The sequence below is a fragment of the Abramis brama genome, assembly GCF_963993115.1.
Source record: "Abramis brama genome assembly, chromosome: 18".
Lineage (NCBI taxonomy): Eukaryota > Metazoa > Chordata > Actinopteri > Cypriniformes > Leuciscidae > Abramis > Abramis brama.
Window position 1 is genome coordinate 33,463,569 of NC_139980.1, and position 26,144 is coordinate 33,489,712.

At 37.5% G+C, this 26,144-nt stretch overlaps 1 protein-coding gene across 1 annotated transcript in view; it reads right to left on the reverse strand.

Annotated features, from left to right (window-relative positions):
• Nucleotides 1-2,280: 2,280 nt before the first annotated feature.
• Nucleotides 2,281-26,144, reverse strand: part of rbm25b (RNA binding motif protein 25b) — a 33,914-nt gene continuing 10,050 nt past the window's right edge. The window contains exons 8-18 of the mRNA XM_084090852.1: nt 25,439-25,522; nt 20,785-21,053; nt 17,399-17,525; nt 17,204-17,293; nt 14,791-14,864; nt 13,157-13,307; nt 8,060-8,477; nt 6,745-7,037; nt 5,467-5,565; nt 3,166-3,213; nt 2,281-3,081 (exon numbers count right to left, since the gene is read on the reverse strand). Of these exons, the coding sequence (XP_083946978.1) occupies nt 2,989-3,081; nt 3,166-3,213; nt 5,467-5,565; nt 6,745-7,037; nt 8,060-8,477; nt 13,157-13,307; nt 14,791-14,864; nt 17,204-17,293; nt 17,399-17,525; nt 20,785-21,053; nt 25,439-25,522 (1,746 nt within the window). The 3' untranslated portion in view covers nt 2,281-2,988. The remainder of the gene's footprint in view (nt 3,082-3,165; nt 3,214-5,466; nt 5,566-6,744; nt 7,038-8,059; nt 8,478-13,156; nt 13,308-14,790; nt 14,865-17,203; nt 17,294-17,398; nt 17,526-20,784; nt 21,054-25,438; nt 25,523-26,144) is intronic.

Below are 26,144 nucleotides of genomic sequence, written 5' to 3' on the forward strand. Positions count from 1 at the left end.
ATTTACGTTAGTTACGCGTGTTTACACGTTACGTTAAGTGTTTCCCGCGTGAGGTACTTTGTGTTGTACGCTATGGTTGTACGTTACCATGACGTTCACGCGCGCACGAAACTACTACGATGGTACCTCAACGTTTTTTGTTCGACACAACAAAAGTGTTCCCACATTAAGTCCTTTAATTTGAGCGTATTGGCCCTGGAAAGTCCTTGAATTTTAAGTTAACCAAGGTGTGGGAACCCTGCACATTGATCAATACGCCATTTCATGTTCCACTTTTATTGGCTAGTCAGTAGACGTACTGGTCGTTGCAGCAAACACACTGAGACGATCAGGCTAAATTTCATTCTGACACTTGTCAGAAAATGATCACAGACTATCTGTGGACGCAAGAGACCGTCTTTGAACCTCTCTTACTATATGATAGTCCAGTCATTTTAAGCCAAAATGGGGGTCAACCTTGAACAAATTGCAACAGAAGCAAACTCAACTGATTTTGTATCCTCAGTATGTCCTAAGGAAAAAAAGTCCCGAAGAATCCCATTAGGGGAAAGTTTCGAAAAAGACCCAAATATAGCCTATTAATACGCCTATTCATTCTTTTTCTCACGTGAATAGGGTAAACATTTTAACCTTTAGATATCACCATGAACATTACTGAGTTGATTACTTACATCAAGACAAACAAAAATTGTATTACAAGTTTTTTGAAATTGTTTGTTAACATGGACTAACGGTTCATAATCTAATTACGTATGTGCTAATTTGCATAAATACCACAACAGATCTAAACATTGGGTCTAGCCAGGTGAAAATGTCTTGTTGAATCGTGTTGACATATAACAGTAAAATACTTAATATTAAGGTCTTAATGGAACCCATTTAGGCTACCCATGACGAGCATTAATACATAGAGGTAGGAAGAAGTACTTTAAACCAGCCTTTATTAATTATTATTGCAGAGATGGGGTTTGGGGCTGAGTCTGTGGGACCATTTCTGGGGATTCACTTTTTATTTTACTTACCTTTTGTCTTCTGCATTCTCCTTACCATTGTCTCCTGTTCTTCCCTCAGACTCGTCCCCCACAAACAGTCCCACAGACCCAGCCCCAAACCCCATCTCTTAAAAATGAATAAAGGCTGGTTTCTAAAGTACTTCTTCCTGCCTCTATGTATTAATGCTCATGGGTAGCCTAAATGGGCTCCATTCAGACCTTAACATTAAGTATTTTACTGTTATATGTCAACAAGATTCAACAAGACATTTTCACCTGGCTAGACCCAATGTTTAGATCTGTTGTGGTATTTATGCAAATTAGCACATAATTAGATTATGCACCGTTTGTCCATGTTAACGAACAATTTCAAAAAACTTGTAATACAATTTTTGTTTGTCTTGATACAAGTAATCAACTCAGTAATTTTCATGGTGATATCTAAAGGTTAAAATCTTTACCCTATTCACGTGAGAAAAAGAATGAATAGGCGTATTAACAGGCTATATTTGGGTCTTTTTCGAAACTTTCCCCTAATGGGATTCTTCTGGACTCTTTTTTTCCTTAGGACATACTGAGGATACAAAATCAGTTGAGTTTGCTTCTGTTGCAATTTGTTCAACCTTTATTCATAAAATTACTGGACTAGATATAAGACACCGTTCAGGACAGAAATCGCCACGATTGGTCATTTTTAATCTAGGACAGCCCTAGAAACTGTTCTCACGGCACATCTCTATGGCAAGCCACTTTGACTTTTGTTAATTCCCAGGATATGAATTCTTCAATGTTCACTAATTAAAATTCTAATCCTTAATTAGAGGAATTAGATTTCTACTAACAATGGCAATTTTTTTATATCAGGAATTACAATTTCACTGGTAAAAATGTGAATTCTTGATATGAACAATGACTCGCAGAAATACAAATTCTTGATGTCAAGATTTCAATTTCAACAAGTAACGTTAAAAAATATAATTCTTGATATCTGTAATTATATTTTCACTAGATAAATGTCACCATAGGCTCAGTATTAACTTCTATAATTATTGTAAATTCTAAATAACCCTAAAAATCTGGATATTAAAGACCTGAACAACTTAAAACAGTAAACTTTTCCAGTGCTTTTTAAGTCAAAATAAAAAGTGCAGTAAAAAGCTGTTTTTTTTCCTTTGTAATTTGTATGGAATTTTTTACTCTTACATTGCCAAAATACAAATACACCAAATTAATACGTATACGTGTAAAAGTATTTTACACCACTAAAAAAAAAATAACCCATGCAAAGTAAAATTTAAATAATTTAATATTCAAGAGTTAATTTGACTGTTGCCTCTGGCTCCCAGCGATTGGTCTGTTGCAAGTAAATATGCAGTAATTAACATGCAGCTTCAAAGCTGAAACCAGGACCGAACATAGTAATATATGCACACACAAAATGATTTTACTAAAAAAAAAAAAATTACTTTTATTCAAAACACATCCACTGGTAAGTACAAAAACAAAGACAATCGTTTTCATGTAATTCAGTTTAGTGAGAGACTGTCTGAACAGTGTTGGGGTCCAATCAACTGGTTTTGTTTTAGCGAAACAACTGGGGAAAACTCTTTGGTACGGTTGGTGAGGGTGACCAAAAAGAACAAAAATGGTAAAAATCACAACCCAGACATGATTGGCAATCCATACAATAGGAATTTACAATGGGCACTCACAGAAAGAGACACTAACCGGGCAAGATGACGCTACTCTGAAGATGGATTCAACAGGAAGGCCCTGAGAAATCAAACCTCTTCCTCTCGGTAGCTAAAAACAGACGTTTAGAGTCGGTGCCGAAGTCTTACGGAGGCGTCTGGGACGTGAGAAATCAAACGGCTCAATATTTACTAACTCCAAAGGTTGGAAATGGTCGAGTTTCCCAAGTTGTTATTAAACCTAGATGAGCTGTCCAGCCCGAACGGGAAGTAAAAAGCAAAGTTCATCTGCATTCAATGCTTGTTCATTTCCCAAGTCCAATCTTCTTGGCTTCAGTTTCATAAATCAATAGCCTCCACATTTTAACTATGAAGACCTCAGCCTCTTCATCCAGCACCTGAGGAGGCGAGGGAAAACGGTTAGATAATGTGATCACAATTGGAGCCAGTCTTTAAAAATGGTGCGAAAAGCTTAAACTTACCATCGCGACGTCATCTAAGATCCCTTGTGGTGTACTGTGGGCCATTACCTGAGAAGAAACAGCAGCAGTCGTGGTTAAACAATAATTTATTGGCTAGTCTGCTAAATGATTTGGTACACTTTAGGGCTGCACGACATTGAAGAAAAATGCTATATGCGATAACTCGTTAAATAATGCGATACGATAATGCTTAAAATGTGTCAAATAAACTTAAATTATCTTTAAAATATATTTTTAATTATATAACCTACATGTGTTTCACATTCTTTTTGTGACTAGAAAACATCCCTACAACTTCTGAAAGTGAACATCAGTGTTTTACTGTAGCATAAGAAGTGTTATTTTAACATCAGTGTAAACCACGGGGTTTAGGGCATTAGGTTTATTAACAACACAAACTGAATAATCAAATGTAAAAATAAAACACTGATTAGTTTTCACTGTATGAATTAAATGTATCCTGATTCTTATTAAAGCTACACAAGTTATTAAGCCAAGTGTGAGTGATTTTCTCTTTGTCTTTTGGTCATGACCCGTTATTGCAAGCTGTTGCGATTTGCATATTGCGATATATACATTTGCGATATTTTGATATATTGTGCAGCCCTATAGTACGCTTAACTCTATACCCGCCATTTAAATCTGCATATTTGTGATATTTACCCCCCAAAAAAATTTTCCTTTATAAATGGCTTTTTTCCCCCCTAATCTTATTAAATGTATGCCTCATCTCTCATTTAAAATTCTTAAATTTTATCAATAAATTCTATTAGAATAATAAGACACTATCGGGCTGTTACCAATCAAATTAAATCATTTACATTGAAAAATTACAATTGCATTAAATAATGTTATCAGATTGTTTTAAATATTTTTTTGTATATACAAATAAGAAATGTTGGGGGGAAAAAAAATGATAGTTTTAAACATGAAACTAAACCACCAGTAGGTGGCGGAAGGGGACCGTCTTAATGAGCGAGTCATCGAGTCATTCATTCAAACGATTCGTTGAAACAGATGATTTGTTCGAGAGTGATGCAGTTGTTTATGAATGTGTCATTGAATCTTTGACTTTTGTTCAAAACGGCAAATCATTTAGCTGTGAGATGCACTATGGTTCAGCTGTGATCTTCGTTTGGAACTGAAATAGAACAAAAACAGTCAATATTGCGTCTAAAATGTAAGTGACTTAATATTAACTACTTGTTTATTGAAGGGAAACGGCACTCTTGATCATGCGATGTTGCTTAACAGTAGGGCTGGGAGAAAAAAATCAATTCACCAAGCTATCGCGATTTTTAAAAAATAGATTTTTTTATTCCAGAATCGATATTAATTCAAATTCAATTGCTTTATTTGTGTCCTTGCTTGTAGATGAGGTTGACAGAAGTTAGCCACTTTCGTTCCAACAGAGGATGAAATGTGGTGTTATCTATGAGTGTTGAGGGACGTAATATCCAGAGTGGACGTGAGACTGAACGCACTGAAAGCCCTCGCGCTGCTCATATACTGAGAGAGATAAGACAGTAGAGCTGCACGATTCTTCTTTAAAAGACTGTGATCTCCATTCAAACACACACGCGATCTTTCAATTCGTCTGTCTATCAAACATATCGCAACATTCAGATCCGTGTTGGCGCTGACCCGGAGAGAGTCGTCATGAAACAGCTTCACAAACAACTATGAGGTCTTTCAACCTCATAGTATCATTATTTCTGTGATGCAATAGTTAAAATGATCATAGAAGTACTTGAATAAAAGTTCAAATATGAACACTGATGTCTATGATAGCGATCGAAATCAGCTTTTGATAGAAACTTGGTGCTTAAAATAACGCATTTATCAATTACATTGTTTCGCCACTAAAGTGACTGTTAAAAAATGTATTTGTTATTGAGTCATTTATTCAAGAGAATGTAGTGTTGTATGATGCTTCTGAAATAAAAGTCAGAAAGATGTGATGAATTGTTTTTGTAAATATGACTCATCTAATACATCATGTACAGTCTGTATAAGTGTATGATTTAACTTTTCCCGATGGTATAGTGTTAAAAAAATTGCAATATCGAATAGCAATACTTGTAGAATCGCAATTCTTTAAAAAAAATAAAAAAATTAAAAATTAAATATCGCAACACATATAGTATCGGCACCCAAATATCATGATAGTATCGCATCGGGAGATGGGTGTATCGTCCCAGCCCGACTTAACAGAATCATTTTATACTCCGCATTTAGATTTTTTTTACCCCAGTATGTTAATGGAGTTTAACAGACTCTAATGAAGAAAAAAGGTCTTACCTTGGAGCAAACAAAGTCAACTAATGTAGCTTCTTCTTCACCAATGTACTCTACGATCTTCTTATTGATCCATGGTCGAATACGCTTCTCCATAAGAGTCTGTGAATGGCGGGAATATTCAAAAACACAAGTTATATAACATTAAAGGGGACATATCATGCTAAATGCACTTTTTTAGCCCTTAAATGCATTTTGTTGTATATTTGGAGTGTTTAGAAGTACAGAAAATATGAAATTATTCTCTTCAGGTGCTTCGTTGATATCTTTATATTCTGTTTTGGTCATATTTTTCAACCTGTTCCGATTTTTCTGTTATCTATGACGTTTTTTGAACTATTACGTCACAGTATTTGCAGCGGAACTGCCAAATAAGGACATTGACTTCCGGCCCAACACTTCGAGCAATCCGCCATTTTTATTTCTCGCTGCAATTTTGTAGTCCAAGCTAAAGGATGCAGAAGTTATGAGAGGGTAAGTTAAAATGTTCGGTTGTTGGATGTAGTAACCCACACGCTTCATTACACCGTCTAATGTAGATGAACTGCCGCGCTTGTGACAGGGCGAATGTTTAACTGAAAGAACGAGCAGAGAGAGAGACCCGGTCGCGCGCGCTCACTCTCTCTCTTCAGAGCCAGGCGAAAGTGTAAACAAGACATCACCGTCTCCAAACTAGACGCTGTCTTGCTCTCTCTCCCTCGCACATATTAATCAAAATAAATCGACACGGTGGTAAAAGGTCGGAAGACCAAAGTTTCATGTGTAAATACAGTACACACCATTGCGATACATCCATATGAAGACGTTGTTCTGCAGGTTCGTCGTCTTCATTTTCATCTCGCTCCTGCTCCGACTCTGGCTCGAACATGTAAGGCTGGCTGGACAAGTCTTCCGTTGTTGACATTTTGTTAATAACGTGTGAATAAAAAGTTTCTGTGCCGCTAGATAATCGTATCTCTGCTATCAAACTACAAAAATGGCCGAACGGGGTGGAGTTGAACCGAGTGTGGGCGGGGTATGAAGTGTCTCAATTATATTTAAAGAGACCGCACCAAAACGAGTTGCTCTCAGACGCACATCAGAAAAGGGGTAGAAAAGGGGCCTGTGGAGCTATAATAATGAGGAATTCAGACCCAAGCATTGCAGTTCCGCTTTATATAGACTACAAATGTATGATTTATATGTAAAAAGAAACAATTTAAAAGCATGATATGTCTCCTTTAAACACAGCTTGGGAAATAAGCAGCAACAGCTCCATAAAACGACAAACATCGCTCTCACCGTGTCGACGACGGACCAGTCGAGCGGGTAGTTGAAGAGCTCTGGTTTGGCAGTGGGAATCTTCTCGATCAGACTCTTGATGTGTTTACGCTTCTCTTCTGTATTGACTCCTTTGCCTCCGTCAATCGCTCCCACATCTACTCCCTTCTCCTCATCCTCGTAGTCTAAAGGCACGAGCTTTCTTTTCCGAGGCGCCTCGTCCACCTCGTCGTCGTCGAAACGGTTGAAGACGCTTTCCACCGGCAGCTTCTTCCGCTTGGCTACGCTGGGCTGTCCCGGGCTACCGGACGAACCTTGCGATGGGATAAAAACAAACATTTCTTTAAATATTCGCTTTATACAATACGGATTGCTTTCAAAGCAGCTTCACAGTAATAGACAAGAAAATAACAGTATTCATTTTGCAAAGTTGGTCAATTATGAAACATTTCTGGTGGTAAAGCAGCATTAAAAAGACAATCTTGTCACTATTCAGCTCGGTGTTGATTCAGTTTAGATCAATAACAGTGTGAATGTTAGCAATGTTGCATTGTTCATTAGTTATAAAGCAAACTCAGTTCAACTTAAGCACTACAGAAGAAAATTGTGCCATTATTCAGCTCAATTAAGTTCAATAACTGTATTGATGTTGCAAAAATGTATCAATAATGAAACGACAATTCAGATATAAAGCACTGAGTTAATATAAAAGAAATATATAAACAATTCGATCAAATAGTATATTTGAATATATTTAAATCAACTTATTTTTCATTAATTAAACAAAATCTACTTAAATTAAAAAATAATGAAATAATTCATTTAAATACTGTATTTGAATATATTTATTTATCAATACACATTTCATTAATAAATAAAAGAATGAAAATTCAAATAGTATTCAAATAGTAATAAAATGTATTATTTTTGTTATTTAGTACAATTATTATTGTTATTATTATTATTATTATGATAAATGTAACGAAATTCATTAATTATGAAACCAAGTCGATTCCGATATAAAGCAGCTCTTCAGAAGTCAATAGTGTGATGATTCAGCTCGGTTTAGCTCAAGTTTTGTAGTTATCCAATAGTGTCAGCGCAGGATATTAAGTGAAAACTGAGCTAATAATCACTAAGAATTACAGTAGTCAACATTTGAAGTGGATCAAAAAAAGTTCATTAAAGTTGTCCTAAGACAAGACCGGGTATTGTTCAAAATTCATGTATAACTTTGATGAAAGGTTTTGATCCACTTCAAATGTTGACTACTGCAGTTTTTATTTGTTATTGGCCATAACATCCTGATCCTAAGCCTTTCTGAAGTCCCACTCACCTAGTTTGAGGCTAAGGCCGATCTTGGGGCGGTTCTCGTCCTGGAGCAGGACCTCTGGAGGCGAGTTCTCGTGAGGGATGATTATGCCACAGGGCGACTCTTCTCTGGGCGTGTTGGGAGTGGCGTTTCCGCTGGCTGAAGACACTGAGGGGGCGGACATGATGGGTCTCATGGTGGGTTTGAGGCAGGGCTTAGACTCCTCTTCATCCTCTAGCTCCTCCCCTTCCTCAACATCATCGTCAGAGGGAACGTGAGTGTGAACGTGAGTTTCTACGACTGCTTTACGCCGTTCTCTGTCTCGTTCTCGGTCTCGTTCCCTGCCTCGGTCTCGCTCTTCTCGAGAGGGTTTGTGTTCTCTCTCCTCCTCAGGCTCAGGCTTCACGGGCGGCTGCCGTAAACGCTCTGCCTCTTCCTCCATCTGATCAACACACACAACAACAAATCAGTAAGATATGACAAAAAAATCCAATATAAATCACCATAAACACTTTGATTTGAAAAAAAGAAAGTATTTGAAAGTCTATAAAAGACAGAGTCCCATGAAACACTGGGAATTACATAATAAAAGACAGACAGCATAATGTAAAATTACTGACTCTCTATGAATAAAATATATTTACTTTTTTTTAACAATCAAATTAAATAATTTAAATGTTTTTTAAATAAAAAACAAAAAATAAAAATAATTTTAAAATAATTATATTCAAATTTAGTATTTAAATTAATTATTTTATGTTTTTATTTTTATTTTATTTTATCAAAGGCCCACTGAAGTGCCTTGAAACATGCAGCGTTATTTAATGTGTTGACGTCATTTCCACTGAAACAGGAAGATGGGGTGGGACACATCAAGTAGCTCCTCCCCTTTTTTTAAATAGCCAATAGCGTTTTGTTTATATCACAGCTCAGTCAGAGCCGTTGAGCTCGGTAAAGCTGTGTTTGACAGATTATGACAGTCTAACAGATTCTCCTTTTATATTTAATATGAAACTGAAAGCAAAACAGAGAGCGTGATCATGCTGAGTATGTGTAGATGGAAGAGTGTGTAAGTTATGTTGGTTCATGACACCGGTGTTTTCTCTTCTACTCATCAGTGCGGTTTCTAATGCGGAGTCTGTCTAACCGTTTCTCCTCATAATCTCCTCCATATCGCTGTAAAATAATTCAAACGTGTCCAAAACGTTTTCTGGTCGGCGGCGGTTCTCGTGACACTCGCGTGAAACCAGACTTCATTCACTCCAATGGAAGCATATTATCACCGTCTATTCTAGAGAGCGTTTGATTGGACAGAAAATCTGATGAGATGCTGAAGTGCAGTGATCTCATCAAAATCACGGAAGTGAGAGACTGAGAAGTTTTGAATGCTTATATCTTCTAAATGCAAATTCTGTCATTGTTTTGGAGCACACTAGCTAATAGATTAGAACAGTAAGGCTAACATATTCACACTAAAAGACAAAAAAAAAAATTTGATTTCATGGGGACTTTAAAATTATTAAATTATTATTATGCAAATATATAAATACTATCAAATATAGTATTTAAATTTTCCAATTTCATTTTTCATAAAAAATTATATTAGGGACTGTTCGTTTTTTATTTAAGGGGCCACCGGAGGAGTTTTGAGATCTGTTGTCAAAAAAGACATGACCCTCCCTTCGCCAGCAATACATTTTTCTATGACCATCCAAAATGATTGTGAAAAAAGGCATGACCCTCCCCGATAATTTATTGATTAGTCTACTTCTGTACTGGTTTGCACTTGGCAAAGATGTTCAGATAGCCATTGTTTTTTTGTTTTTTTAAAACCATAAACTCTTGCTTTCTCATCTTACTGCTGTAACGATAGACCAAACCTACGATTCGGTTCATATCACGATTTTTGATTTTAGATTTGAAAAAAAATCATGTTTTCGGTGCTGATGCGGTGTGACTCGTTCAACATGTGGGTGGCGCTTAGGGCTGGGTATTGGCAAGGGCCTCACGATACGATACATATCACGATACATGGGTCACGATACGATACAATACAATACAATACAATACATATTGCGATATATTGCAATACTTTTTTTTTTTTAAATCAAAAATGTAAAAATAAAATAAAAATAGAGCTGAATATACAACTTGTTATGTACCACCTGGGGTATTCTGGTATGTGTATCACATTATATTGATAACTCAGCAGACAAAAACTTAAATTCCAATTTATTCGCAAAGGTATTTGCATTGTGTCGAGTGTGTCTGCGTGCGCGAGCGACAGTACGCGAGAGACGGAGTGTGCATGCGTGCGAGAGAGACAGAGTGCCCCAGCATTAGTAGCCTAATTGGTACATAATATTATATACTATAAGAGGCATGGAAGTTCGATTAATGGACAGCAATAATCAGTACTACAAACGTCTTGTTTTGAACTATTGTTTATAATAATTTAATTGTTGTTTTTATTTATATTGTTGTCCATTAATCGGACATCCATGCCTCTTATATAATAATTATATATTACTATGTACCAAATAAGCCTACTAATGCTCGGACACCATGACTTGCACTGACAACATCCCGATGTTGGTGAATAAAATTCAGAATCATTGTTATTTGACGCGGTTGTGGTACAGTGTCAGTGATTAGTTATGGAATCTTACTACATACATTCAATCTTATTTAATCCTCCATATGGAAGTTTATGTGCTCGAATTATTTATATTTATTAAACAATAGTTCAAAACAAGACGTTTGTACTGATTATTGTTGTCCATTAATCGAACTTCCATGCCTCTTATATAGTAATTATATTACTATGTATGTACCAATACTAATGCTCGGACACCCCCCGGTCTCTCTCGCACGCAGACACACTCGGTTTCTCTCGCGCGCTCACACCCTCGGTCTCTCTTGCGCGCTCACACCCTCGGTCTCTCTCGCGCGCTCACACCCTCGGTCTCTCTCGCACGCAGACACACTCGGTTTCTCTCTCGCGCGCTCACACCCTCGGTCTCTCTCGCACGCAGACACACTCGGTTTCTCTCGCGCGCTCACACACTTGGTCTCTCTCGCGCACAGACACATTCGGTTTCTCTCGCGCGCTCACACCCTCGGTCTCTCTCGCGCGCTCACACCCTCGGTCTCTCTCGCGCGCAGTTCGCTTCGCTTTTGTCCAGTCCGGCGCCTCATACAACTGGACAGCGAGTCAGCGACAACTACAGCAGCGGCGGAGGAGGTCGTTTGACGCACACAGAGGGATTTGATGAAATAAAAAATAAAATAAAAAAAATATCGATATTAGAGGTTGAAATATCGATACACTATCGTGAAAAAAAAATATCGCGATAGTTAGCTGTATCGATATTTTTGCACAGCCCTAGTGGCGCTGCCAACAAAGCATCTAAAAGCTGTCACAAAGAACCGGCAAAAGTAATGATTATTAATATGTCAAATATAGCAAGGAGACATTTTAATTGTTTATTAATAAACAAGTGTTTTCTGTGTCGACTGCAAAGATGAAGTTGACGATGCGTCGCGATCTTCTCAGAACGCGCCAGAGAGAAATGCACATTTCATAAGCAGAAAGCAGTCTGTTTTCCTTCGTTTTGAATTGTTCTGTTTAAAAGTAGACATTTCAAGCTTTCTATATATTTCTCAGGTCTGTGAGGCAAGTAGCCTACCTTACGCTGAGTTTCGGTTCATTTATGAGACAAGAGTCCAGTTCACTCGCCCGCGCCTCCGTGTCATGATTATCTATTTTCTACTATATTTACTTCTTATTTATTAAATCCAGATGAAACATTGATTAAAATTAAGATACAATTAATAAAAAAAAAGAAATTCACTTTAAAGAAAGGCTTTGTGCTTTCTGTTTGAGGTCTCTGTGAAATTTTTAAAGTCGCTTTCAGAGCAGTCATGTCCGTAATAGAGAACTGTCACGCCCGTAACATTGTTTTATTTATTTATTTATTTTTTCACATAAATGCGAACACGAAGAAAAAAAAATATATATATATTTTATGTTCTGTGGAGGCCGATCTTTATTCATCCGGTGGGTATATATCTTTTGGTTTGCACAGTGTAATTCATAGAATTACTAAAAAATATTTTGCCACCTAAATGTTAAAGATTTTTTGTGTCACGTCACGTGTATTTCCCTCATATTAAATATAAAACGCATGTGTAGACTGATATTTTTCTAATGTCTTGACTCCTTTCAGACATTTCAAAATATTGGTATTAAATGCATTTTCTGAGAATTTATATTTCAAGTTTTGACTGTAAATGTCACGTCCCCCAATTTTAACGAATATATCCTCAACTAGTTTTTGTGGTGTAGGTCTACGTATTTTATTATGTTAACTTAAATAATACTAATAGTAATTTAAAGATGTGGTAGCCCTACATCTTACACATGGTGGAAACAAAATAAGAATGGAAACTAAAATATGGTAGTATCGCGCTACAGCGCACATTCTATCAGCTGCAGATCTGGCGCCTCAGTCCCAATACTGTAAAACTCGACGTCCATCACATCACATGTTAATGCAGCGGTAGAGAGTTACACTCACAGGACACTGTGCACTTATTCGCAATCACAAAAGTTCATTATTTGCTCGTGCTTTAAAGCTTTGCCGGGTAAACATTTCATTGGCATTCTGTTCTGACATGATGCACTTTTTCTAAGCGCGAACTGAAGTGCGCGCGCACTGTCAAACAGCGCCAAACTGGATTTTTGTTGGGTCAGACCAGAGAATCTGATATCGAAGGGGGTTGATAACGCGAGATCAACATGGAGCTAAATGGAAAAAAATAGCACCAAACAAGCCACTTTGAAATGTTGCTGTTTTCATGAATATAAAAGTTGGGTGACCCTCCCCTCAACAAAGAATAAAAAGACATGACCCTCCCCTATTTTCCTCCGGTGGTCCTTTCCATAAATACCGAACGGTCCCTTAAATAATTCTTTTAAATACGATATTTGAATATTTTTCTATATTATTTAATTTGATTAAAATGTTTATAAATAAATAAGTGACTATAAATATATTTGAAGTGTATTTGCAGAATCAGTGCGAGAGTGACTCTGGAGCAGTTCAGTCGTGGACTCACTCTGCGCAGCTCCGCGTCTGGATCGGGGTGTCCTTCCGCTAGCAGCCTCTGTCTGATCTCCTCCAGCTCTTCCTTCTCCCGTTTCCGGTCACGTTCATCCAGCTCTACCTCCTTCTCTCTGTCCCGCAGGCGCTTCTGAAGAGCGCTGCCCCTGCAGGCAAAGCAGAGGAACAGAAACTGTTCAGGTCACATCCAAATCTCATCATTATTCAGATGTAATGGTCGACCGATATTGTTTTTTTGATGGCCGATGCCGATATCTTAGAGAGCAGGGTGGCCGATGGCCGATATAAAGCCGATATTTCTATATATTTATTTTAATCAATATTTAATAAATTAGCAATAAAAAATAATAAAACATTTAAAACAAACATGCTTTTATACTTTAGATGGCAACTTCTTAAATTTGCAATCCTATTACAGTATTTTTCACAAAGTAATTGTTTAGAAATATAAAAAAAAAGTGAATAAAAAGAAGGTAAACACTGTAACAGGGCACTCAGTAATCTCGTGCTGGTAATCATATTTTTTCAAATAAAGACAAGGTAACGCTAATTTTACATACAGCATAGTGAAAACGATATGAATATGACAGTTGGCAACTGGTTATATATCAGCATATTTTAAAATGAAGGATTTAAAGTTTTTCGATCGCGTCTCCTGTGAAGCTGATCTTCTGTTCGCATTCACTCACTTCGCACGGACCGACCGTCACTCGCAGACAGTAATGCACACTTCACAAGATATCACAGATGGATTTGATTAAATCTGCAAGGTTTGTGAAATTAAATGTTTATTAGATATTCAGAGATTTGTTTAAATGGCGTTAGATGCGCATTTGCTGAATGTTGACGGCAAATGAGAAAGTATTTTAGCCTGATTGTTTGCCTTTTCTGTTACAAATAATATAAAAGCAAACGCTTTACTTTACTTACTTCGCATACCATTTCCTTTCTTTGTTTACCAGTTCTGTCTAACAAAGTATTAGATATGACTGACAGAGATCGTAAATTAATGAAGCTGGAGAATGTGATTGAGCGCTGTGTGATCTGAGGAGCTGCGTTGCCGTTCTCTTCTGGCGCTGGTGTTCTCAGCGCCGCCCGTCAAAATAAAAGTCCCGCTTCCAACACATCGGCCAATCAGAAAAACTTATCGGCCGATGCCGAGGCGATATATTGGTCGACCACTATTCAGATGGTCTGTTGCTGTTACTGTACTCCAAAATGCCATGAGATAAATCTGATATTACAACAGATTGAGAAAAAAAAAAAGTTCCCAGACTGCCACAATGAGATATTATTATTGTTTTGAGGCCCAGCCATCAGTTACATGAACTTTCTTTTATTCCATGTGCTCTTAAATTGCTTTATAAATAACTTACAGGTTTGATTGTATGAAGCCTGATGTATTTCAGGTTTCTCTGTGTATCTGTTTTACTCCACCTGTTTTTTGTTGTTGTTGTTTTTAAACTCGTTTTAAATCAGGTATAAAAGGTTGTCTTGAGTATGCGTTTTGTTTGATATATTTCAGGGTTTTGAAACTAACCTCCAAGGTAATATGCAATTTCAGATCTATCTGCCTCTAAATGTGATGTAAAAAGATAAATTATACACACAGTGGCACACAGAACTCACTTGTAGTATTTTGGGTCGTCTCTGTCATCATCATAGTCTTCCAGAAACTCCTTCAGCCGTTTCCCTTCTTTAGCCTGAGGATGATATGAAAGAAATATGATATAAACGGAAACATTCTATAATATACATGTGTTTTAGATCAAGGTAAATTGCTGATTTAAATACAATAGGGCTGCGCCAGACTAAAGATTTTTATAGTCAACCAGTGGTTTTTCATTTTGTCTCATTATTAGTCAACTGGTTGCACGTTTATGAAATTAATTGCTTAAATATATCCTGGGGGAGAAGCATCAGAAAATAGTTTGAGTATCAGAGCTGAGAAAGAATATTATATGCATCATTGCTAACAATGATAACACATCACAGAGGAATACTAAACCATAATAATGAGCCTTTTTGGCTCTTTAAGTGTATGCATAAAGCTTTTTACAAGGCACGCGCAAAAGTAATGATTATAAATGTGTCAGAAAAAAACAGAAAGGAGACTGCATGAACATTTTAACAATTTATAGATAAACTGGTGTTTTCTGAGTCATCCAAAGTTGCCAATTTAACTTGTGCACAAAACTGGAATATCACATAAAACATTAGCAAATAAAGCACAGTTTCCATCCAGCGAGTCGAAGAGAACAAAATCTTCACTTCCTGATAAACTGGTGTTAAATATCACTAAGAAAAACGGAAGATGTTGCAATAGGAGAAGCCACTGTATATAATAAATTACTTGCAATTACTTGTAGACAAAACGCAAAAAAGTTATTTTGCTTTCGAGGCGGATGCCTGATGTTTGGGAACAGAGTCGTGTAACAGTTCTGGGAGGGAATTATACTGAACCACTTTGATGACAGTCTTAAGCCCTATTCGGACGGGACTAGTTTAACATGGAGAGGTGGGGTAAAGTAATTATCACCAGAGCTTCTCAGTGATTTTAGTCCCGTCCGAATGTGCATCTCAGTGATCATGACGGACAATGTCAGTACAGATTACGGCGACTTTTACCTTCAGTAAAAAGGTCCGGAAAAATGACCTCAGGTGAAACTAATCCCACGCGAATAGACCCGCTGTAAATATGTACGTTAATCATTTCCTGTTTAAAAGTAGTTTTCCGTGATTTTTCAAGTATGGAGACGCTTAAAAAAGCATCAGTTGCGTTCTAGACGCTGGGACGAGTCTGTGGCAAAACTCAAGTGTTGTCCACACACCATTCAGATCAGAGAGAAGATCGACAGCACTTGTTAGAGGCACGAAACATCTTTTAGCGTTAGATAAGTGCCTATTACCAACACAATCCAATCTGAAGTTAATTAATACATCGTTTGACCGGACATAAATGTTTTATATATATATATATATATATATATATATATATATATATATATATATATATATATATATATATATATATACATACACAGTGCAATGCATAAGTTAATACACCCATGCTAAAGTTGACTAAAAAGAGGAATAAAAAATCATATTTTGGAAATTGAACTTAATGCCTTAATTTAAAAAATTAGGAAAAATCCAGCCTTTTAGGACACCAATTTTCTTTGTGAATGAATAATGTATCGTAAATAAATAAATGTTCTTCCTTAAAATACATGGTGCATAAGTGTGTACACCCCTATGTTAAATTCCCATAGAGGTTAGCCCTAACCCTAACCCTAACCTAGAGATTGGCATGGTTTTATTTCAGTTACCCTAAAAGCTAGTTTGATTTGCATTGAGAGATGATCTTATGGAAAGTACCCCATGCCAATCTCTAGGTATGGTGAAGGCTATGTGATGATGTGGGGCTATTTTAATTCCAAAGGCCAAGGGAACTTTATCAGGATGCATAGTATCCTAAAAATTAATTTAAAAAAAAAACTTAAAAATAAAAATCTGCCTGCCTCTATGGGAATTTAACATAGGGGTGTACTCACTTATGCACCATGTATTTTAAGGAAGAACATTTATTTATTTACGATACATTATTCATTCACAAAGAAAATTGGTGTCCTAAAAAGGTTGGATTTTTCCTAATTTTTTTAATTAAGGCATTAAGTTCAATTTCCAAAATATGATTTTTTATTCCTCTTTTTAGTCAACTTTAGCATGGGTGTATTAACTTATGCATTGCACTATATATATATATATATATATATATATATATGTTGTATGTGTTTGCGCACGTGATGTGGGCTATGCGCAAATCCAGTTACTCCTCCCACTTCTGCTAGTTTTACTGATATCTTATCCCGTGCAAATTGGCCATTAATATTACAGACGTCCTGTGGTAAAATTACATTACTCCATCTACCCTTGTAAAGTTAATCCCGTCCGAATAGGGCTTAAGCCTCTTCTTGTCGACTAACATTTGGTCGACTATTAGTAACAGCCCTAAAACACATTGAGAACAAAGTTGTTTAACCATTTCACGCCGGCGTTCCTCCTCCCTCTCGATCTCCTTGCTGTAGTCTCTGGCTTTCTTCCTCTCTCGGAGCTCCCAGTTCTTCAGACGCTGTTGAGCGACAACAAGTAAAGAAAATAAATAGCCTATCAAAACAGCTAATCATCCAATAATGTGATCAGACAGACTGAATGCAGAGAAAGAGAGATCCCTCACCTCCTGATACGCCGCCTCTTTCTCTCGCAGCTTCCTCTCCAGTTTGCGCCGTTCGTACGCCTCTTCTTCATCTTCCTCACGATCACGCTTCTTATCCTTATCTCGGTCTCTATCGCGACTCTGTTCTCTGAAAACGGACCGCACCCAATCACATGTGATACGTGTCATTTACTGTACACCCAGAACTTCAGTTTTTGGCATATATTTTTTATAGCTCTACAAAAAACATTATACAAAAAAGATAAGCAATATGTATATTGTTATATATGTAAATTATTATACATTAATATTAGATAGATAAATGAGAAAATGTGTGTATATAGTCAAACCAAAAATTATTTGTTTTTTTTTTACTAGTGTGTGCAGGACACTATAGTTCATTTAAGTGAGGAGAGCAAAATAAAGTAAACTGTGACATATTATACCAAAATATTCGTCATACAGTGACTACCTGTAAAATTTATAAAAATATTTGGGACCAAAAATGATTCAGACACTTTGACCTGAGCATGTTCTGCTGAAGTGTGTGAGTTTTTTTTGTAATTGCGAACGCGACCTTTTTACACACAGACTGCACAAAATGAAGCATTGCTTGGTAATTTGATGAGCTAAATATGTATTATCTAATTGTTTAGTTTAGGGATGGCTCGATACCGATACTGGCATCGGGGATCGGGCCGATACTGTACTCATATACTCATACTCGTACTCATAAAAATTCGCCGATACCACGCACCGATACCACGTACATTTTGCGAGCACATCCCTTTAAGCAGACATCAGTGACAGCAGACATCAGTGACATTTGTGAAAGTTTGTTCAGTCGGATGTCAATGGCAAAGAAAATAAAATGAGGCATGTAGATTATTATTAACGTTAACTGACGAGAGAGAGAGAGAGAGAGAGAGAGAGAGAGAGCGCGAGTTGAATGCTCTTGATTGCTGATCGTTCACTCAGCACGTTATTTGGATGAAAACTAAATCGTATATGTAAGTAAAGTAAACCATGAACTGTTACCTGATTTAAGTATAACGAGTGGTTCCCTACATTATTACAGGACGTGTGCAGGTCAAGAAGTTCCATGAACGCAAACATCCAAAGCGCGCGCCCCGCAAACCAGCGCCTCAGCGCGCGAATACTGAATTATTGTCTTTCACGTCTTGCGCTTGTACGGACGAATTCACACAAAATTATGTAAAAACGCCCGTCTTGGCGAGTATCCTATAGTAAACAAAGTCGGTTACATCTCAAATGAACGTAGCATGTTCAAATGCGGTCCGTGCGTTCGGTCTTAAAGGGGCAGCAGTCTAATAAACCTGCTTCTGTGTTTTAATGTTAATCAAACAAAGGACAAAGAAATACTCGCTGCTCTTGACTAAATAGGCTACCCTTTTCAACTTTACAAAAATATCCATCTATATATAATTTATACAGTAATGAATATTCTTTTTTCACATTTGATTACTTTATTCAAATTTCTGTACCTGTTAGATCTACCTGAAAAACTCTAAAAACACTGTTTATTTCATTTGTAGCCTTTCTTTGTTCTATTGTATTTATTTTTCCTATTTGTAATTCGATTGTTTGTTCTTATTTTGTTACTGACTGCTTACTTGTTTTAAATTCACATTAATTAGGATGGTAGTTTTTGTTGTAGTATCAAAATTTGATTAAATAATTGATATTTCACTGGTTTTGACAAACATTTGAACCGCTGACCCGATCCTCAGCACTGAGCCCTGCTGAAGCAGCTCTAAATATGTGCTGTGCTATTAAATGAAAGATAAAATATGATAGAGCAATAGAATGAACAGTAAGAGTAACAGAAGCTCAGACAATGCATTTTAGCAGGCTTAAAGTCCCTGTAAAGGCAATTCTAAAAAAAAAATCTAAACACATTATAAATGTTAGAAATGTATTGCTAAATCATATTACAAAGACTGTGAACTGTGAAGTACTGAATTGTGGAGTTAGACCGTTAAACAGTTTTTCACCATTGCTGTGTTCCGGATTTTTTGGGCGGGGCTAAAACGGGGGCTCGATGACGCACTGAAGCCCCTGAGCTCCTGGACACGCCCCTACTTGATGACGCACTGGAGCCCCTGACGCTGGCCCCTCCCCTAACAATATAGCACATTCACATCAGTTTGCCGATCGCGAGTTACTGTCAGTACTATTAGTTACTACATCCTACAGTTTGCTAGCTAGCTATGCCTTCGTCACGGAAATGCGCATTACCTGGATGCGATCACGTACAAAACAGATCGGTGTCCTCATTTAAATTTCCGAAAAACTATCATATCAACAAGAGGTGGATTAATTTTGTGAAGACCACCTTGATGGCGAGTCGAGGATCACCGCCAAAACCCGCCTCTGTAGTGATCATTTTACACGGGATAGTTAGTTTTATAAACTTTCGTCGGAGACAACTGGGATTCACTGATAATCCGCTGTTACTGGTGAATGGGGCCGAAATGACTATCTCCCTCGAGATAGTTGTCGGCGATCATCCTCCCGTCGCGCCGACAACTGGTGCCATCGTCGGCAGTGCGTGCCCACCAATGAGTGTAAGTTGCCTTGTGTGCTTATGTTATAATTATAGTAGGTAGTCCAGGCTCGAACATGTATGGCTTTGTAAAACAAATTAAGCTGCTAGGAGTATCCATTCCGGCTGTAGCGGTGACAGACAGTTGAGTGTGGTCTGCGCAGCCAGCGGACACGCCCCCAGCGTTTGAGAGCAGAGACTACTGCTCATTTTTTCAAGATTTTGAAAGCTTATTTTAAGTACTTGCCGGCTTTTTTTAAATTTGGCTGGGTGGCTAATAACACATTTTTCTGTGGTGTGACAAACTCAGAACACATACTTAATTTTGACTTTACAGGGACTTTAATTAAGCATGAAAATAACTGAAAGAAATATATATTTGATGAACAAATTAAGCCAACTAATATGATTTATATTCTTTTGGTTTATCTACTAATACATTTAAAAATTACAAATGCAGTGAAAATTCAGGTATCGGTTACGGTATCGGTATCGGCGAGTACCAAAAATTAAAGTATTGGTATCGGACTCGTTCTGCAAAAAGTGGCATCGGGACATCCCTAGTGTAGTTAAATTTAACAGCTGACAGATATTCAACATAATTCATTTGTGAGACGGTCTAACAGAAGGATGGAAAAAACCAGTCAAATATCAACTGATTTGATAACCGAGTTCGTCATATTTTATAACCATTTTCTAAACTGTAGCGAATAAACTGTGATAATGTGAGAAATGTTGAAGGTGTCTGAATACATTTTGGTTTGACTGTATCAGAGCTGTCCCCTAATAGTTGACTAACCGACTAACTTAAAACGAGACACAAACACGATGTTTCTTGTACCTGGATCGGCTGCGGTCTTCGCTGATGTCCCGACTTCTGTCTCTCTCCCAGTCCCTCTCTCTCTCACGCTCTTTCGTGCGCTCGCGGTCTCGATCCCTCTCTCTCTCCCTCTCTCGCTCCCTCTCTCTCTCGCGCTCCCTCTCTCGGTCCTTCTCCCGCTCGCGGTCTCGCCGTTCGCGTTCCCTCTCGCGCTCCTTGTCTCTCTCCTTGCGTTCGCGGTCCAGCTCTTGCCTCTCCTTCTCTCGCTTTCCCTTCTCTTCTTCCAATTTCTGTGGGAAAACGGGGAGGGAAGTTTTCAGATTAGCAACTGCTCAAGCACAACATGAGTACATAACACAATATCAATTTATGAGGAAGTGGTTTACAGTCCCTGCCATTCACATATTCGCTCATATTCAGGGGACCAAAAGTCTAAGACCACTAGAGAAAATTCGCATTTAATTTATTTTATTATATTATCAACATAAGGAGTAAAAAATGAAAAACAAACCGATGATGAATATACAAACTCACATCATCAAATATTTATTTGATTAGTAACAAAAAAATCTTAGATAGAACATAAAATAATTAATTTTGAGTTTGCAATTCCTTATTCCTCCAAAACAAATACGATTTTTAATGTGGAGTCTTGGACTTTTGAAACGCCCTGTATAATGACAGATCAAAAAAAAAAAAAAAAAAAAAAATCAAGCAACTGTTCAGCAATTAATAAAAGGAAACCTGGAAACCACTTTTGAACTATAAATGTGACATTGCTGCAACTGAATTAGATGAGAAACAGTTGAGGGCGCTGTAATATCCGTCTCATCACATGATCAACAGAAAGAGGCTTCAATCCTTGTGAAACTAGTTGTTTGTGCACTTACAGGTGTTGACTAGCGACTCACAGAGCTTCCGTGGCCCTACAAGCCTTTATTGTTAGGCCTGGGAGGAAAAGCAGGTCAAAGGATTCACAAGGACAAAATAAAAAATAAAAATAAACTATTCTCTTTGCTTGCAACAAATCTGACAAACAACTTCCAGACATTTTGAAAACATTGTGACAGGAGCATTGCATACTGTATTTGTTAAGATTTGTTTCTTTTTCTTTGCAGTTTCTTTGTGGTTTGGATAGAAAAGGCAACAAACGAAGGTGTAGAGACTGCTTACCCCACTGCAGATGACACGGGCCTCAAGAGGATCTGACCGAGCAATTATGAAATGCACTGAAGCCCAGCCATGACACCCATGGCTTAAGTCTCATTTCAACAGCTCTATTATTAAAATATCCGTCCAGAGAGGCGTCTAGCAACAGCTTCTACTTCCCAGAAAACTAAAATCTCATGGATTCATTATAAATACAATTTTAAAGAGGCTAATTTTACTACGAACTATTTTATAAGCGCAGAACCATGGGTGTTATGCAACTCTGAGCAGCAGCAGCAAATGAACATGTAGACAGGAGGTAAAGACAAGACAGGAATTTAGACGAAAACAATTACATAAACGTATTAAAAGGACGCTTCTGCATTGACTTCGATTTAAAGTGACGCTGCTCTTAAATGACGTTTCTACTGGTTAAAGGAGAACTCCGGTCAATTTTAACATTGAGCTAATTTTTTTGTAAATTTGGAGTGCTGTCAATACAGAGAACAACGACAAAAATCGGTGTTGCCTACACCGTGTTATCCTCTTTTTAAAATTTGCACCCTGTTGACTTCAATGGGGCATATTTTAAACCTGCTTTTACCCTCTTAACATCCTTGATGTGTCATTACAAGTGCACAGGTCATGTGAGTGATTCCTTTAGAGTTAACACGGGTGAATCTGACTGCAGTAGATGTGAAAGATATGAATAAAAATGAAGTTAATTCGGCCAGCGCTCATACCTGTATTTACATCCTGTTTTCGGTTGAAGTCCAAAGTAGTCGATTGTCGAGTTCACGCGCATATGTTTAGTTACCTATGATCACGCGCGTGAACTCGACAATCGACAATCGACCTAAAAAGAGGATAACACGGTGTAGGCAACACCGATTTTTGTCGTTCTCTGTATTGACAGCACTCCAAATTTACAAAAAAATGAGCTCAATGTTAAAATTGACCGGAGTTCTCCTTTAATTTGGGTTGTATTTAACAGTGAAGCAAGACAGGATAGATTAGTAGATATGTGAATCTTTAGATCGGTTTATATCAAGTCTTCATTAACTAGTATTACATTAATAACAACTTGCGCATTTAAAAGTATTGCTGGTTTGTATCATGTTGCTACTCACTTGCTAGGGTGACGTCAGTGGTTACTAACGAGTCCAATTAATTTAAATAAAGCCGAAATAAAATATAGATCAATATGCTGATCTGCTGCTCAAGAAACATTTCTGATTATTATCAGTGATGAAAACAGTTGTGCTGATTCATATTTCGGTGGAAAAAATTATACCATTCAAACATTTGTGGTAAGATTAAAAAAAATTCATCAAGGATGAATTCAATTTTGCAAAACATCTTTCAACATTGATTATAATCAGAAATGTTTCTCGAGCAGAAAATCATCATATTAATGCGACACTGAAGACTGGAGTAATGATGCTGAAAATTCAGCTTTGATCACAAAAATAAATTATATTTTACTATATATTCACATAGAAAACTGTTCTTTTAATTTGTAATAACAGAACACATTAATAATGTTTTTAATGTATTTTTTATTAAATAAATAAAAAACTCACTCACTCACTCACTCACCGTCACTCACTCAGTCACTTACTCACTCACCGTCACTCACTCACTCACCGTCACTCACTCACTCACTCACTCACCGTCACTCACTCACTCACTCACTCACCGTCACTCACCCACTCAGTCACTCACTCACCGTCACTCACTCACTCACTCACCGTCACTCACTCAGTCACTTACTCACTCACCGTCACTCACTCAGTCACTTACTCACTCACCGTCACTCACTCACTCACTCACCGTCACTCACTCAGTCACTTACTCACTCACCGTCACTCACTCACTCACTCACTCACTCACCGTCACTCACTCACCCACTCAGTCACTCACTCACCCACTCAGTCACTCACTCACCGTCACTCACTCACCCACTCAGTCACTCACTCACCGTCACTCACTCACTGTCACTCCCTCACTCACTCCCTCACTCACCGTCACTCACTCAGTCACTCACCGTCACTTACTCACTCACTCACTCACTCAGTCACTCAAGTCACTCACCGTCACTCACTCAGTCACTCACTCACTCAGTCACTCAAAAAAAATTAAACTTGCTAGTCTATTTATCGCGATGCCATGAAGCATCGCAGAAGCGACGTTGGTTGTCGTCCACTATGACCCACTATACAAGATGAAACGATCGAATCTTGCGTCCCGACGCCGTTGTCGTTCACGAATCCCCACGACAGTCTACGTCAAACAGATCGTGCCAAAATCAGCCTAAAATCGTATAATCTGAACCAGGCATAACTGGTCCAAGTCAAAATATCCCACGACGGGTCATTTCTGGTCTCTAAACATTGCTCGTGTCCCTCCTTCAATACAAGTCTATGGGACTTTTTGCAAAATTGTAATTCTCATCAATTAGAAACTCAAACTGCATGATTTGAGGAATCATTCATGTGTTAAGCACAACTGGCGCAAGACGAATGATTTGTCGACGTTTAATACTTAGTGTTCCTTAACGAATTAGATGTTAGCTGTTATTTTCTGTACTCGGAAAAAAGGGGTTTTATATTAATCTGTGTGACTTTAGCTGTACAAAATGTTAAGACGAAAGAACACAAAGTAAACACTCATTGAACATACAAACACTTAACAGGAAAAGAAAAGAGTGCAAGCAAGCAGGAATGTAGAGAGATGTTGGCAGACTCAATCACAAAGCGAATTCATACCTGCAAAATCTTCAGAAAGTCCGTGTGCTGTGGAGGGGCGCCCCCTACTTTTACAAGAGCCGAATGGGCCAAATCACTGTTATTCAAGTCAGCAGTATTTATTATAGCACCAACATCACTTTTACTAGCAGACCCACACAGGTTCACTGGCCGCCCATATCTTGGAGAACCAGAAAATATGCAGTTCACCAGCTTATCGCTTTTTATAAACACTGTAGAGTTGATCTCACACACTTATGACACCCCTTGATATTATTTCCATATTAAAAACCCAGAACGGGAATATCAGATCGAGTCGGTGCAGTTGCCCCTGTGCAAGTCCTCCTGAAGGGGGCGCCCAGTACAAGTAGAGAAAAATGGAAAGCTCATACTTACATCCTATCCTTGCAACTTTTTCCAAAGCTGTGAGATTCATCTTGGTTTAGTCACCATATGATCTCTATCATAATGGTGGGGTTTAATGAATAGATTAGCTTTTAGGGAAGTGCACAGAACGTCCATGCATTGTATGTGTGACTACATTTCCCACCCTTAACATGGAGGCCACGCTACAGTTTACACAAGCCAGTGATAAAAATGCTCTGGACTCTAATGATGCCTAACTTCTGCACTATATCAAGTTAAATCTTAAATATAATAAAGGTTTTGCTGTTTACAGGCTAAATATCTACTCATGCTGGTATGTTGTCAAACTAAACTAGGTGTAAGAGGCTGTTGTGCTCTACCTGTGATATGGAGTAAATTAGCATGTATTTTACCTTATGGGTGTCGCGGAATTTGTTGATCTCCCTGGAAATCAAATCTCTTTTGTCATCTTCCATTTCCATGGCATTGATGTCATCCTAAACAGCCAAAGACAGAAAATGGAGAACACCATTAACCTGTGACCCTATATCTACTTACATAATACTGACATTATGGAAAGCAAATGTGTAGTGATGATCACTGGAAAGATATATTTTTTCTGTCTCTGACATTTATTTGATCAAAAGGGAAAACGGTTTTCTATTTTAATATACTTTAAAATGTAAAAGCTGAATTTTCAGCATCATTACTCCAGTCTTCAGAGTCACATGATCCTTCAGAAATCATTATAATATGCTGATTTGCTGCTAAATTATTATTGGTGCTAAGTTATTAATATTGGCTCTTATCATCAATGTTGAAAACAGATGCTTTTGATGCTTAATATTTTTGTGGAAACCATTTTTTCAGGATTCTTTGATTAAAAGAAAGTTTAACTTCAAGTTAAAATTTGAAATACATTTTTTGTGACATTAAATGTCTTCTTTACAATCACTTTTGATCAGTTTAATGCATCCTTGCTGAATAAAAGTATTAATTTCTTTCTCTTACCCAAAATCTGTTTTCAACAATTGCTTCTTGAGCATCAACTCATCATATTAGAATGATTTCTGAAGGATCATGTGACACTGAAGACTGGAGTAATGATGCAGAAAATTC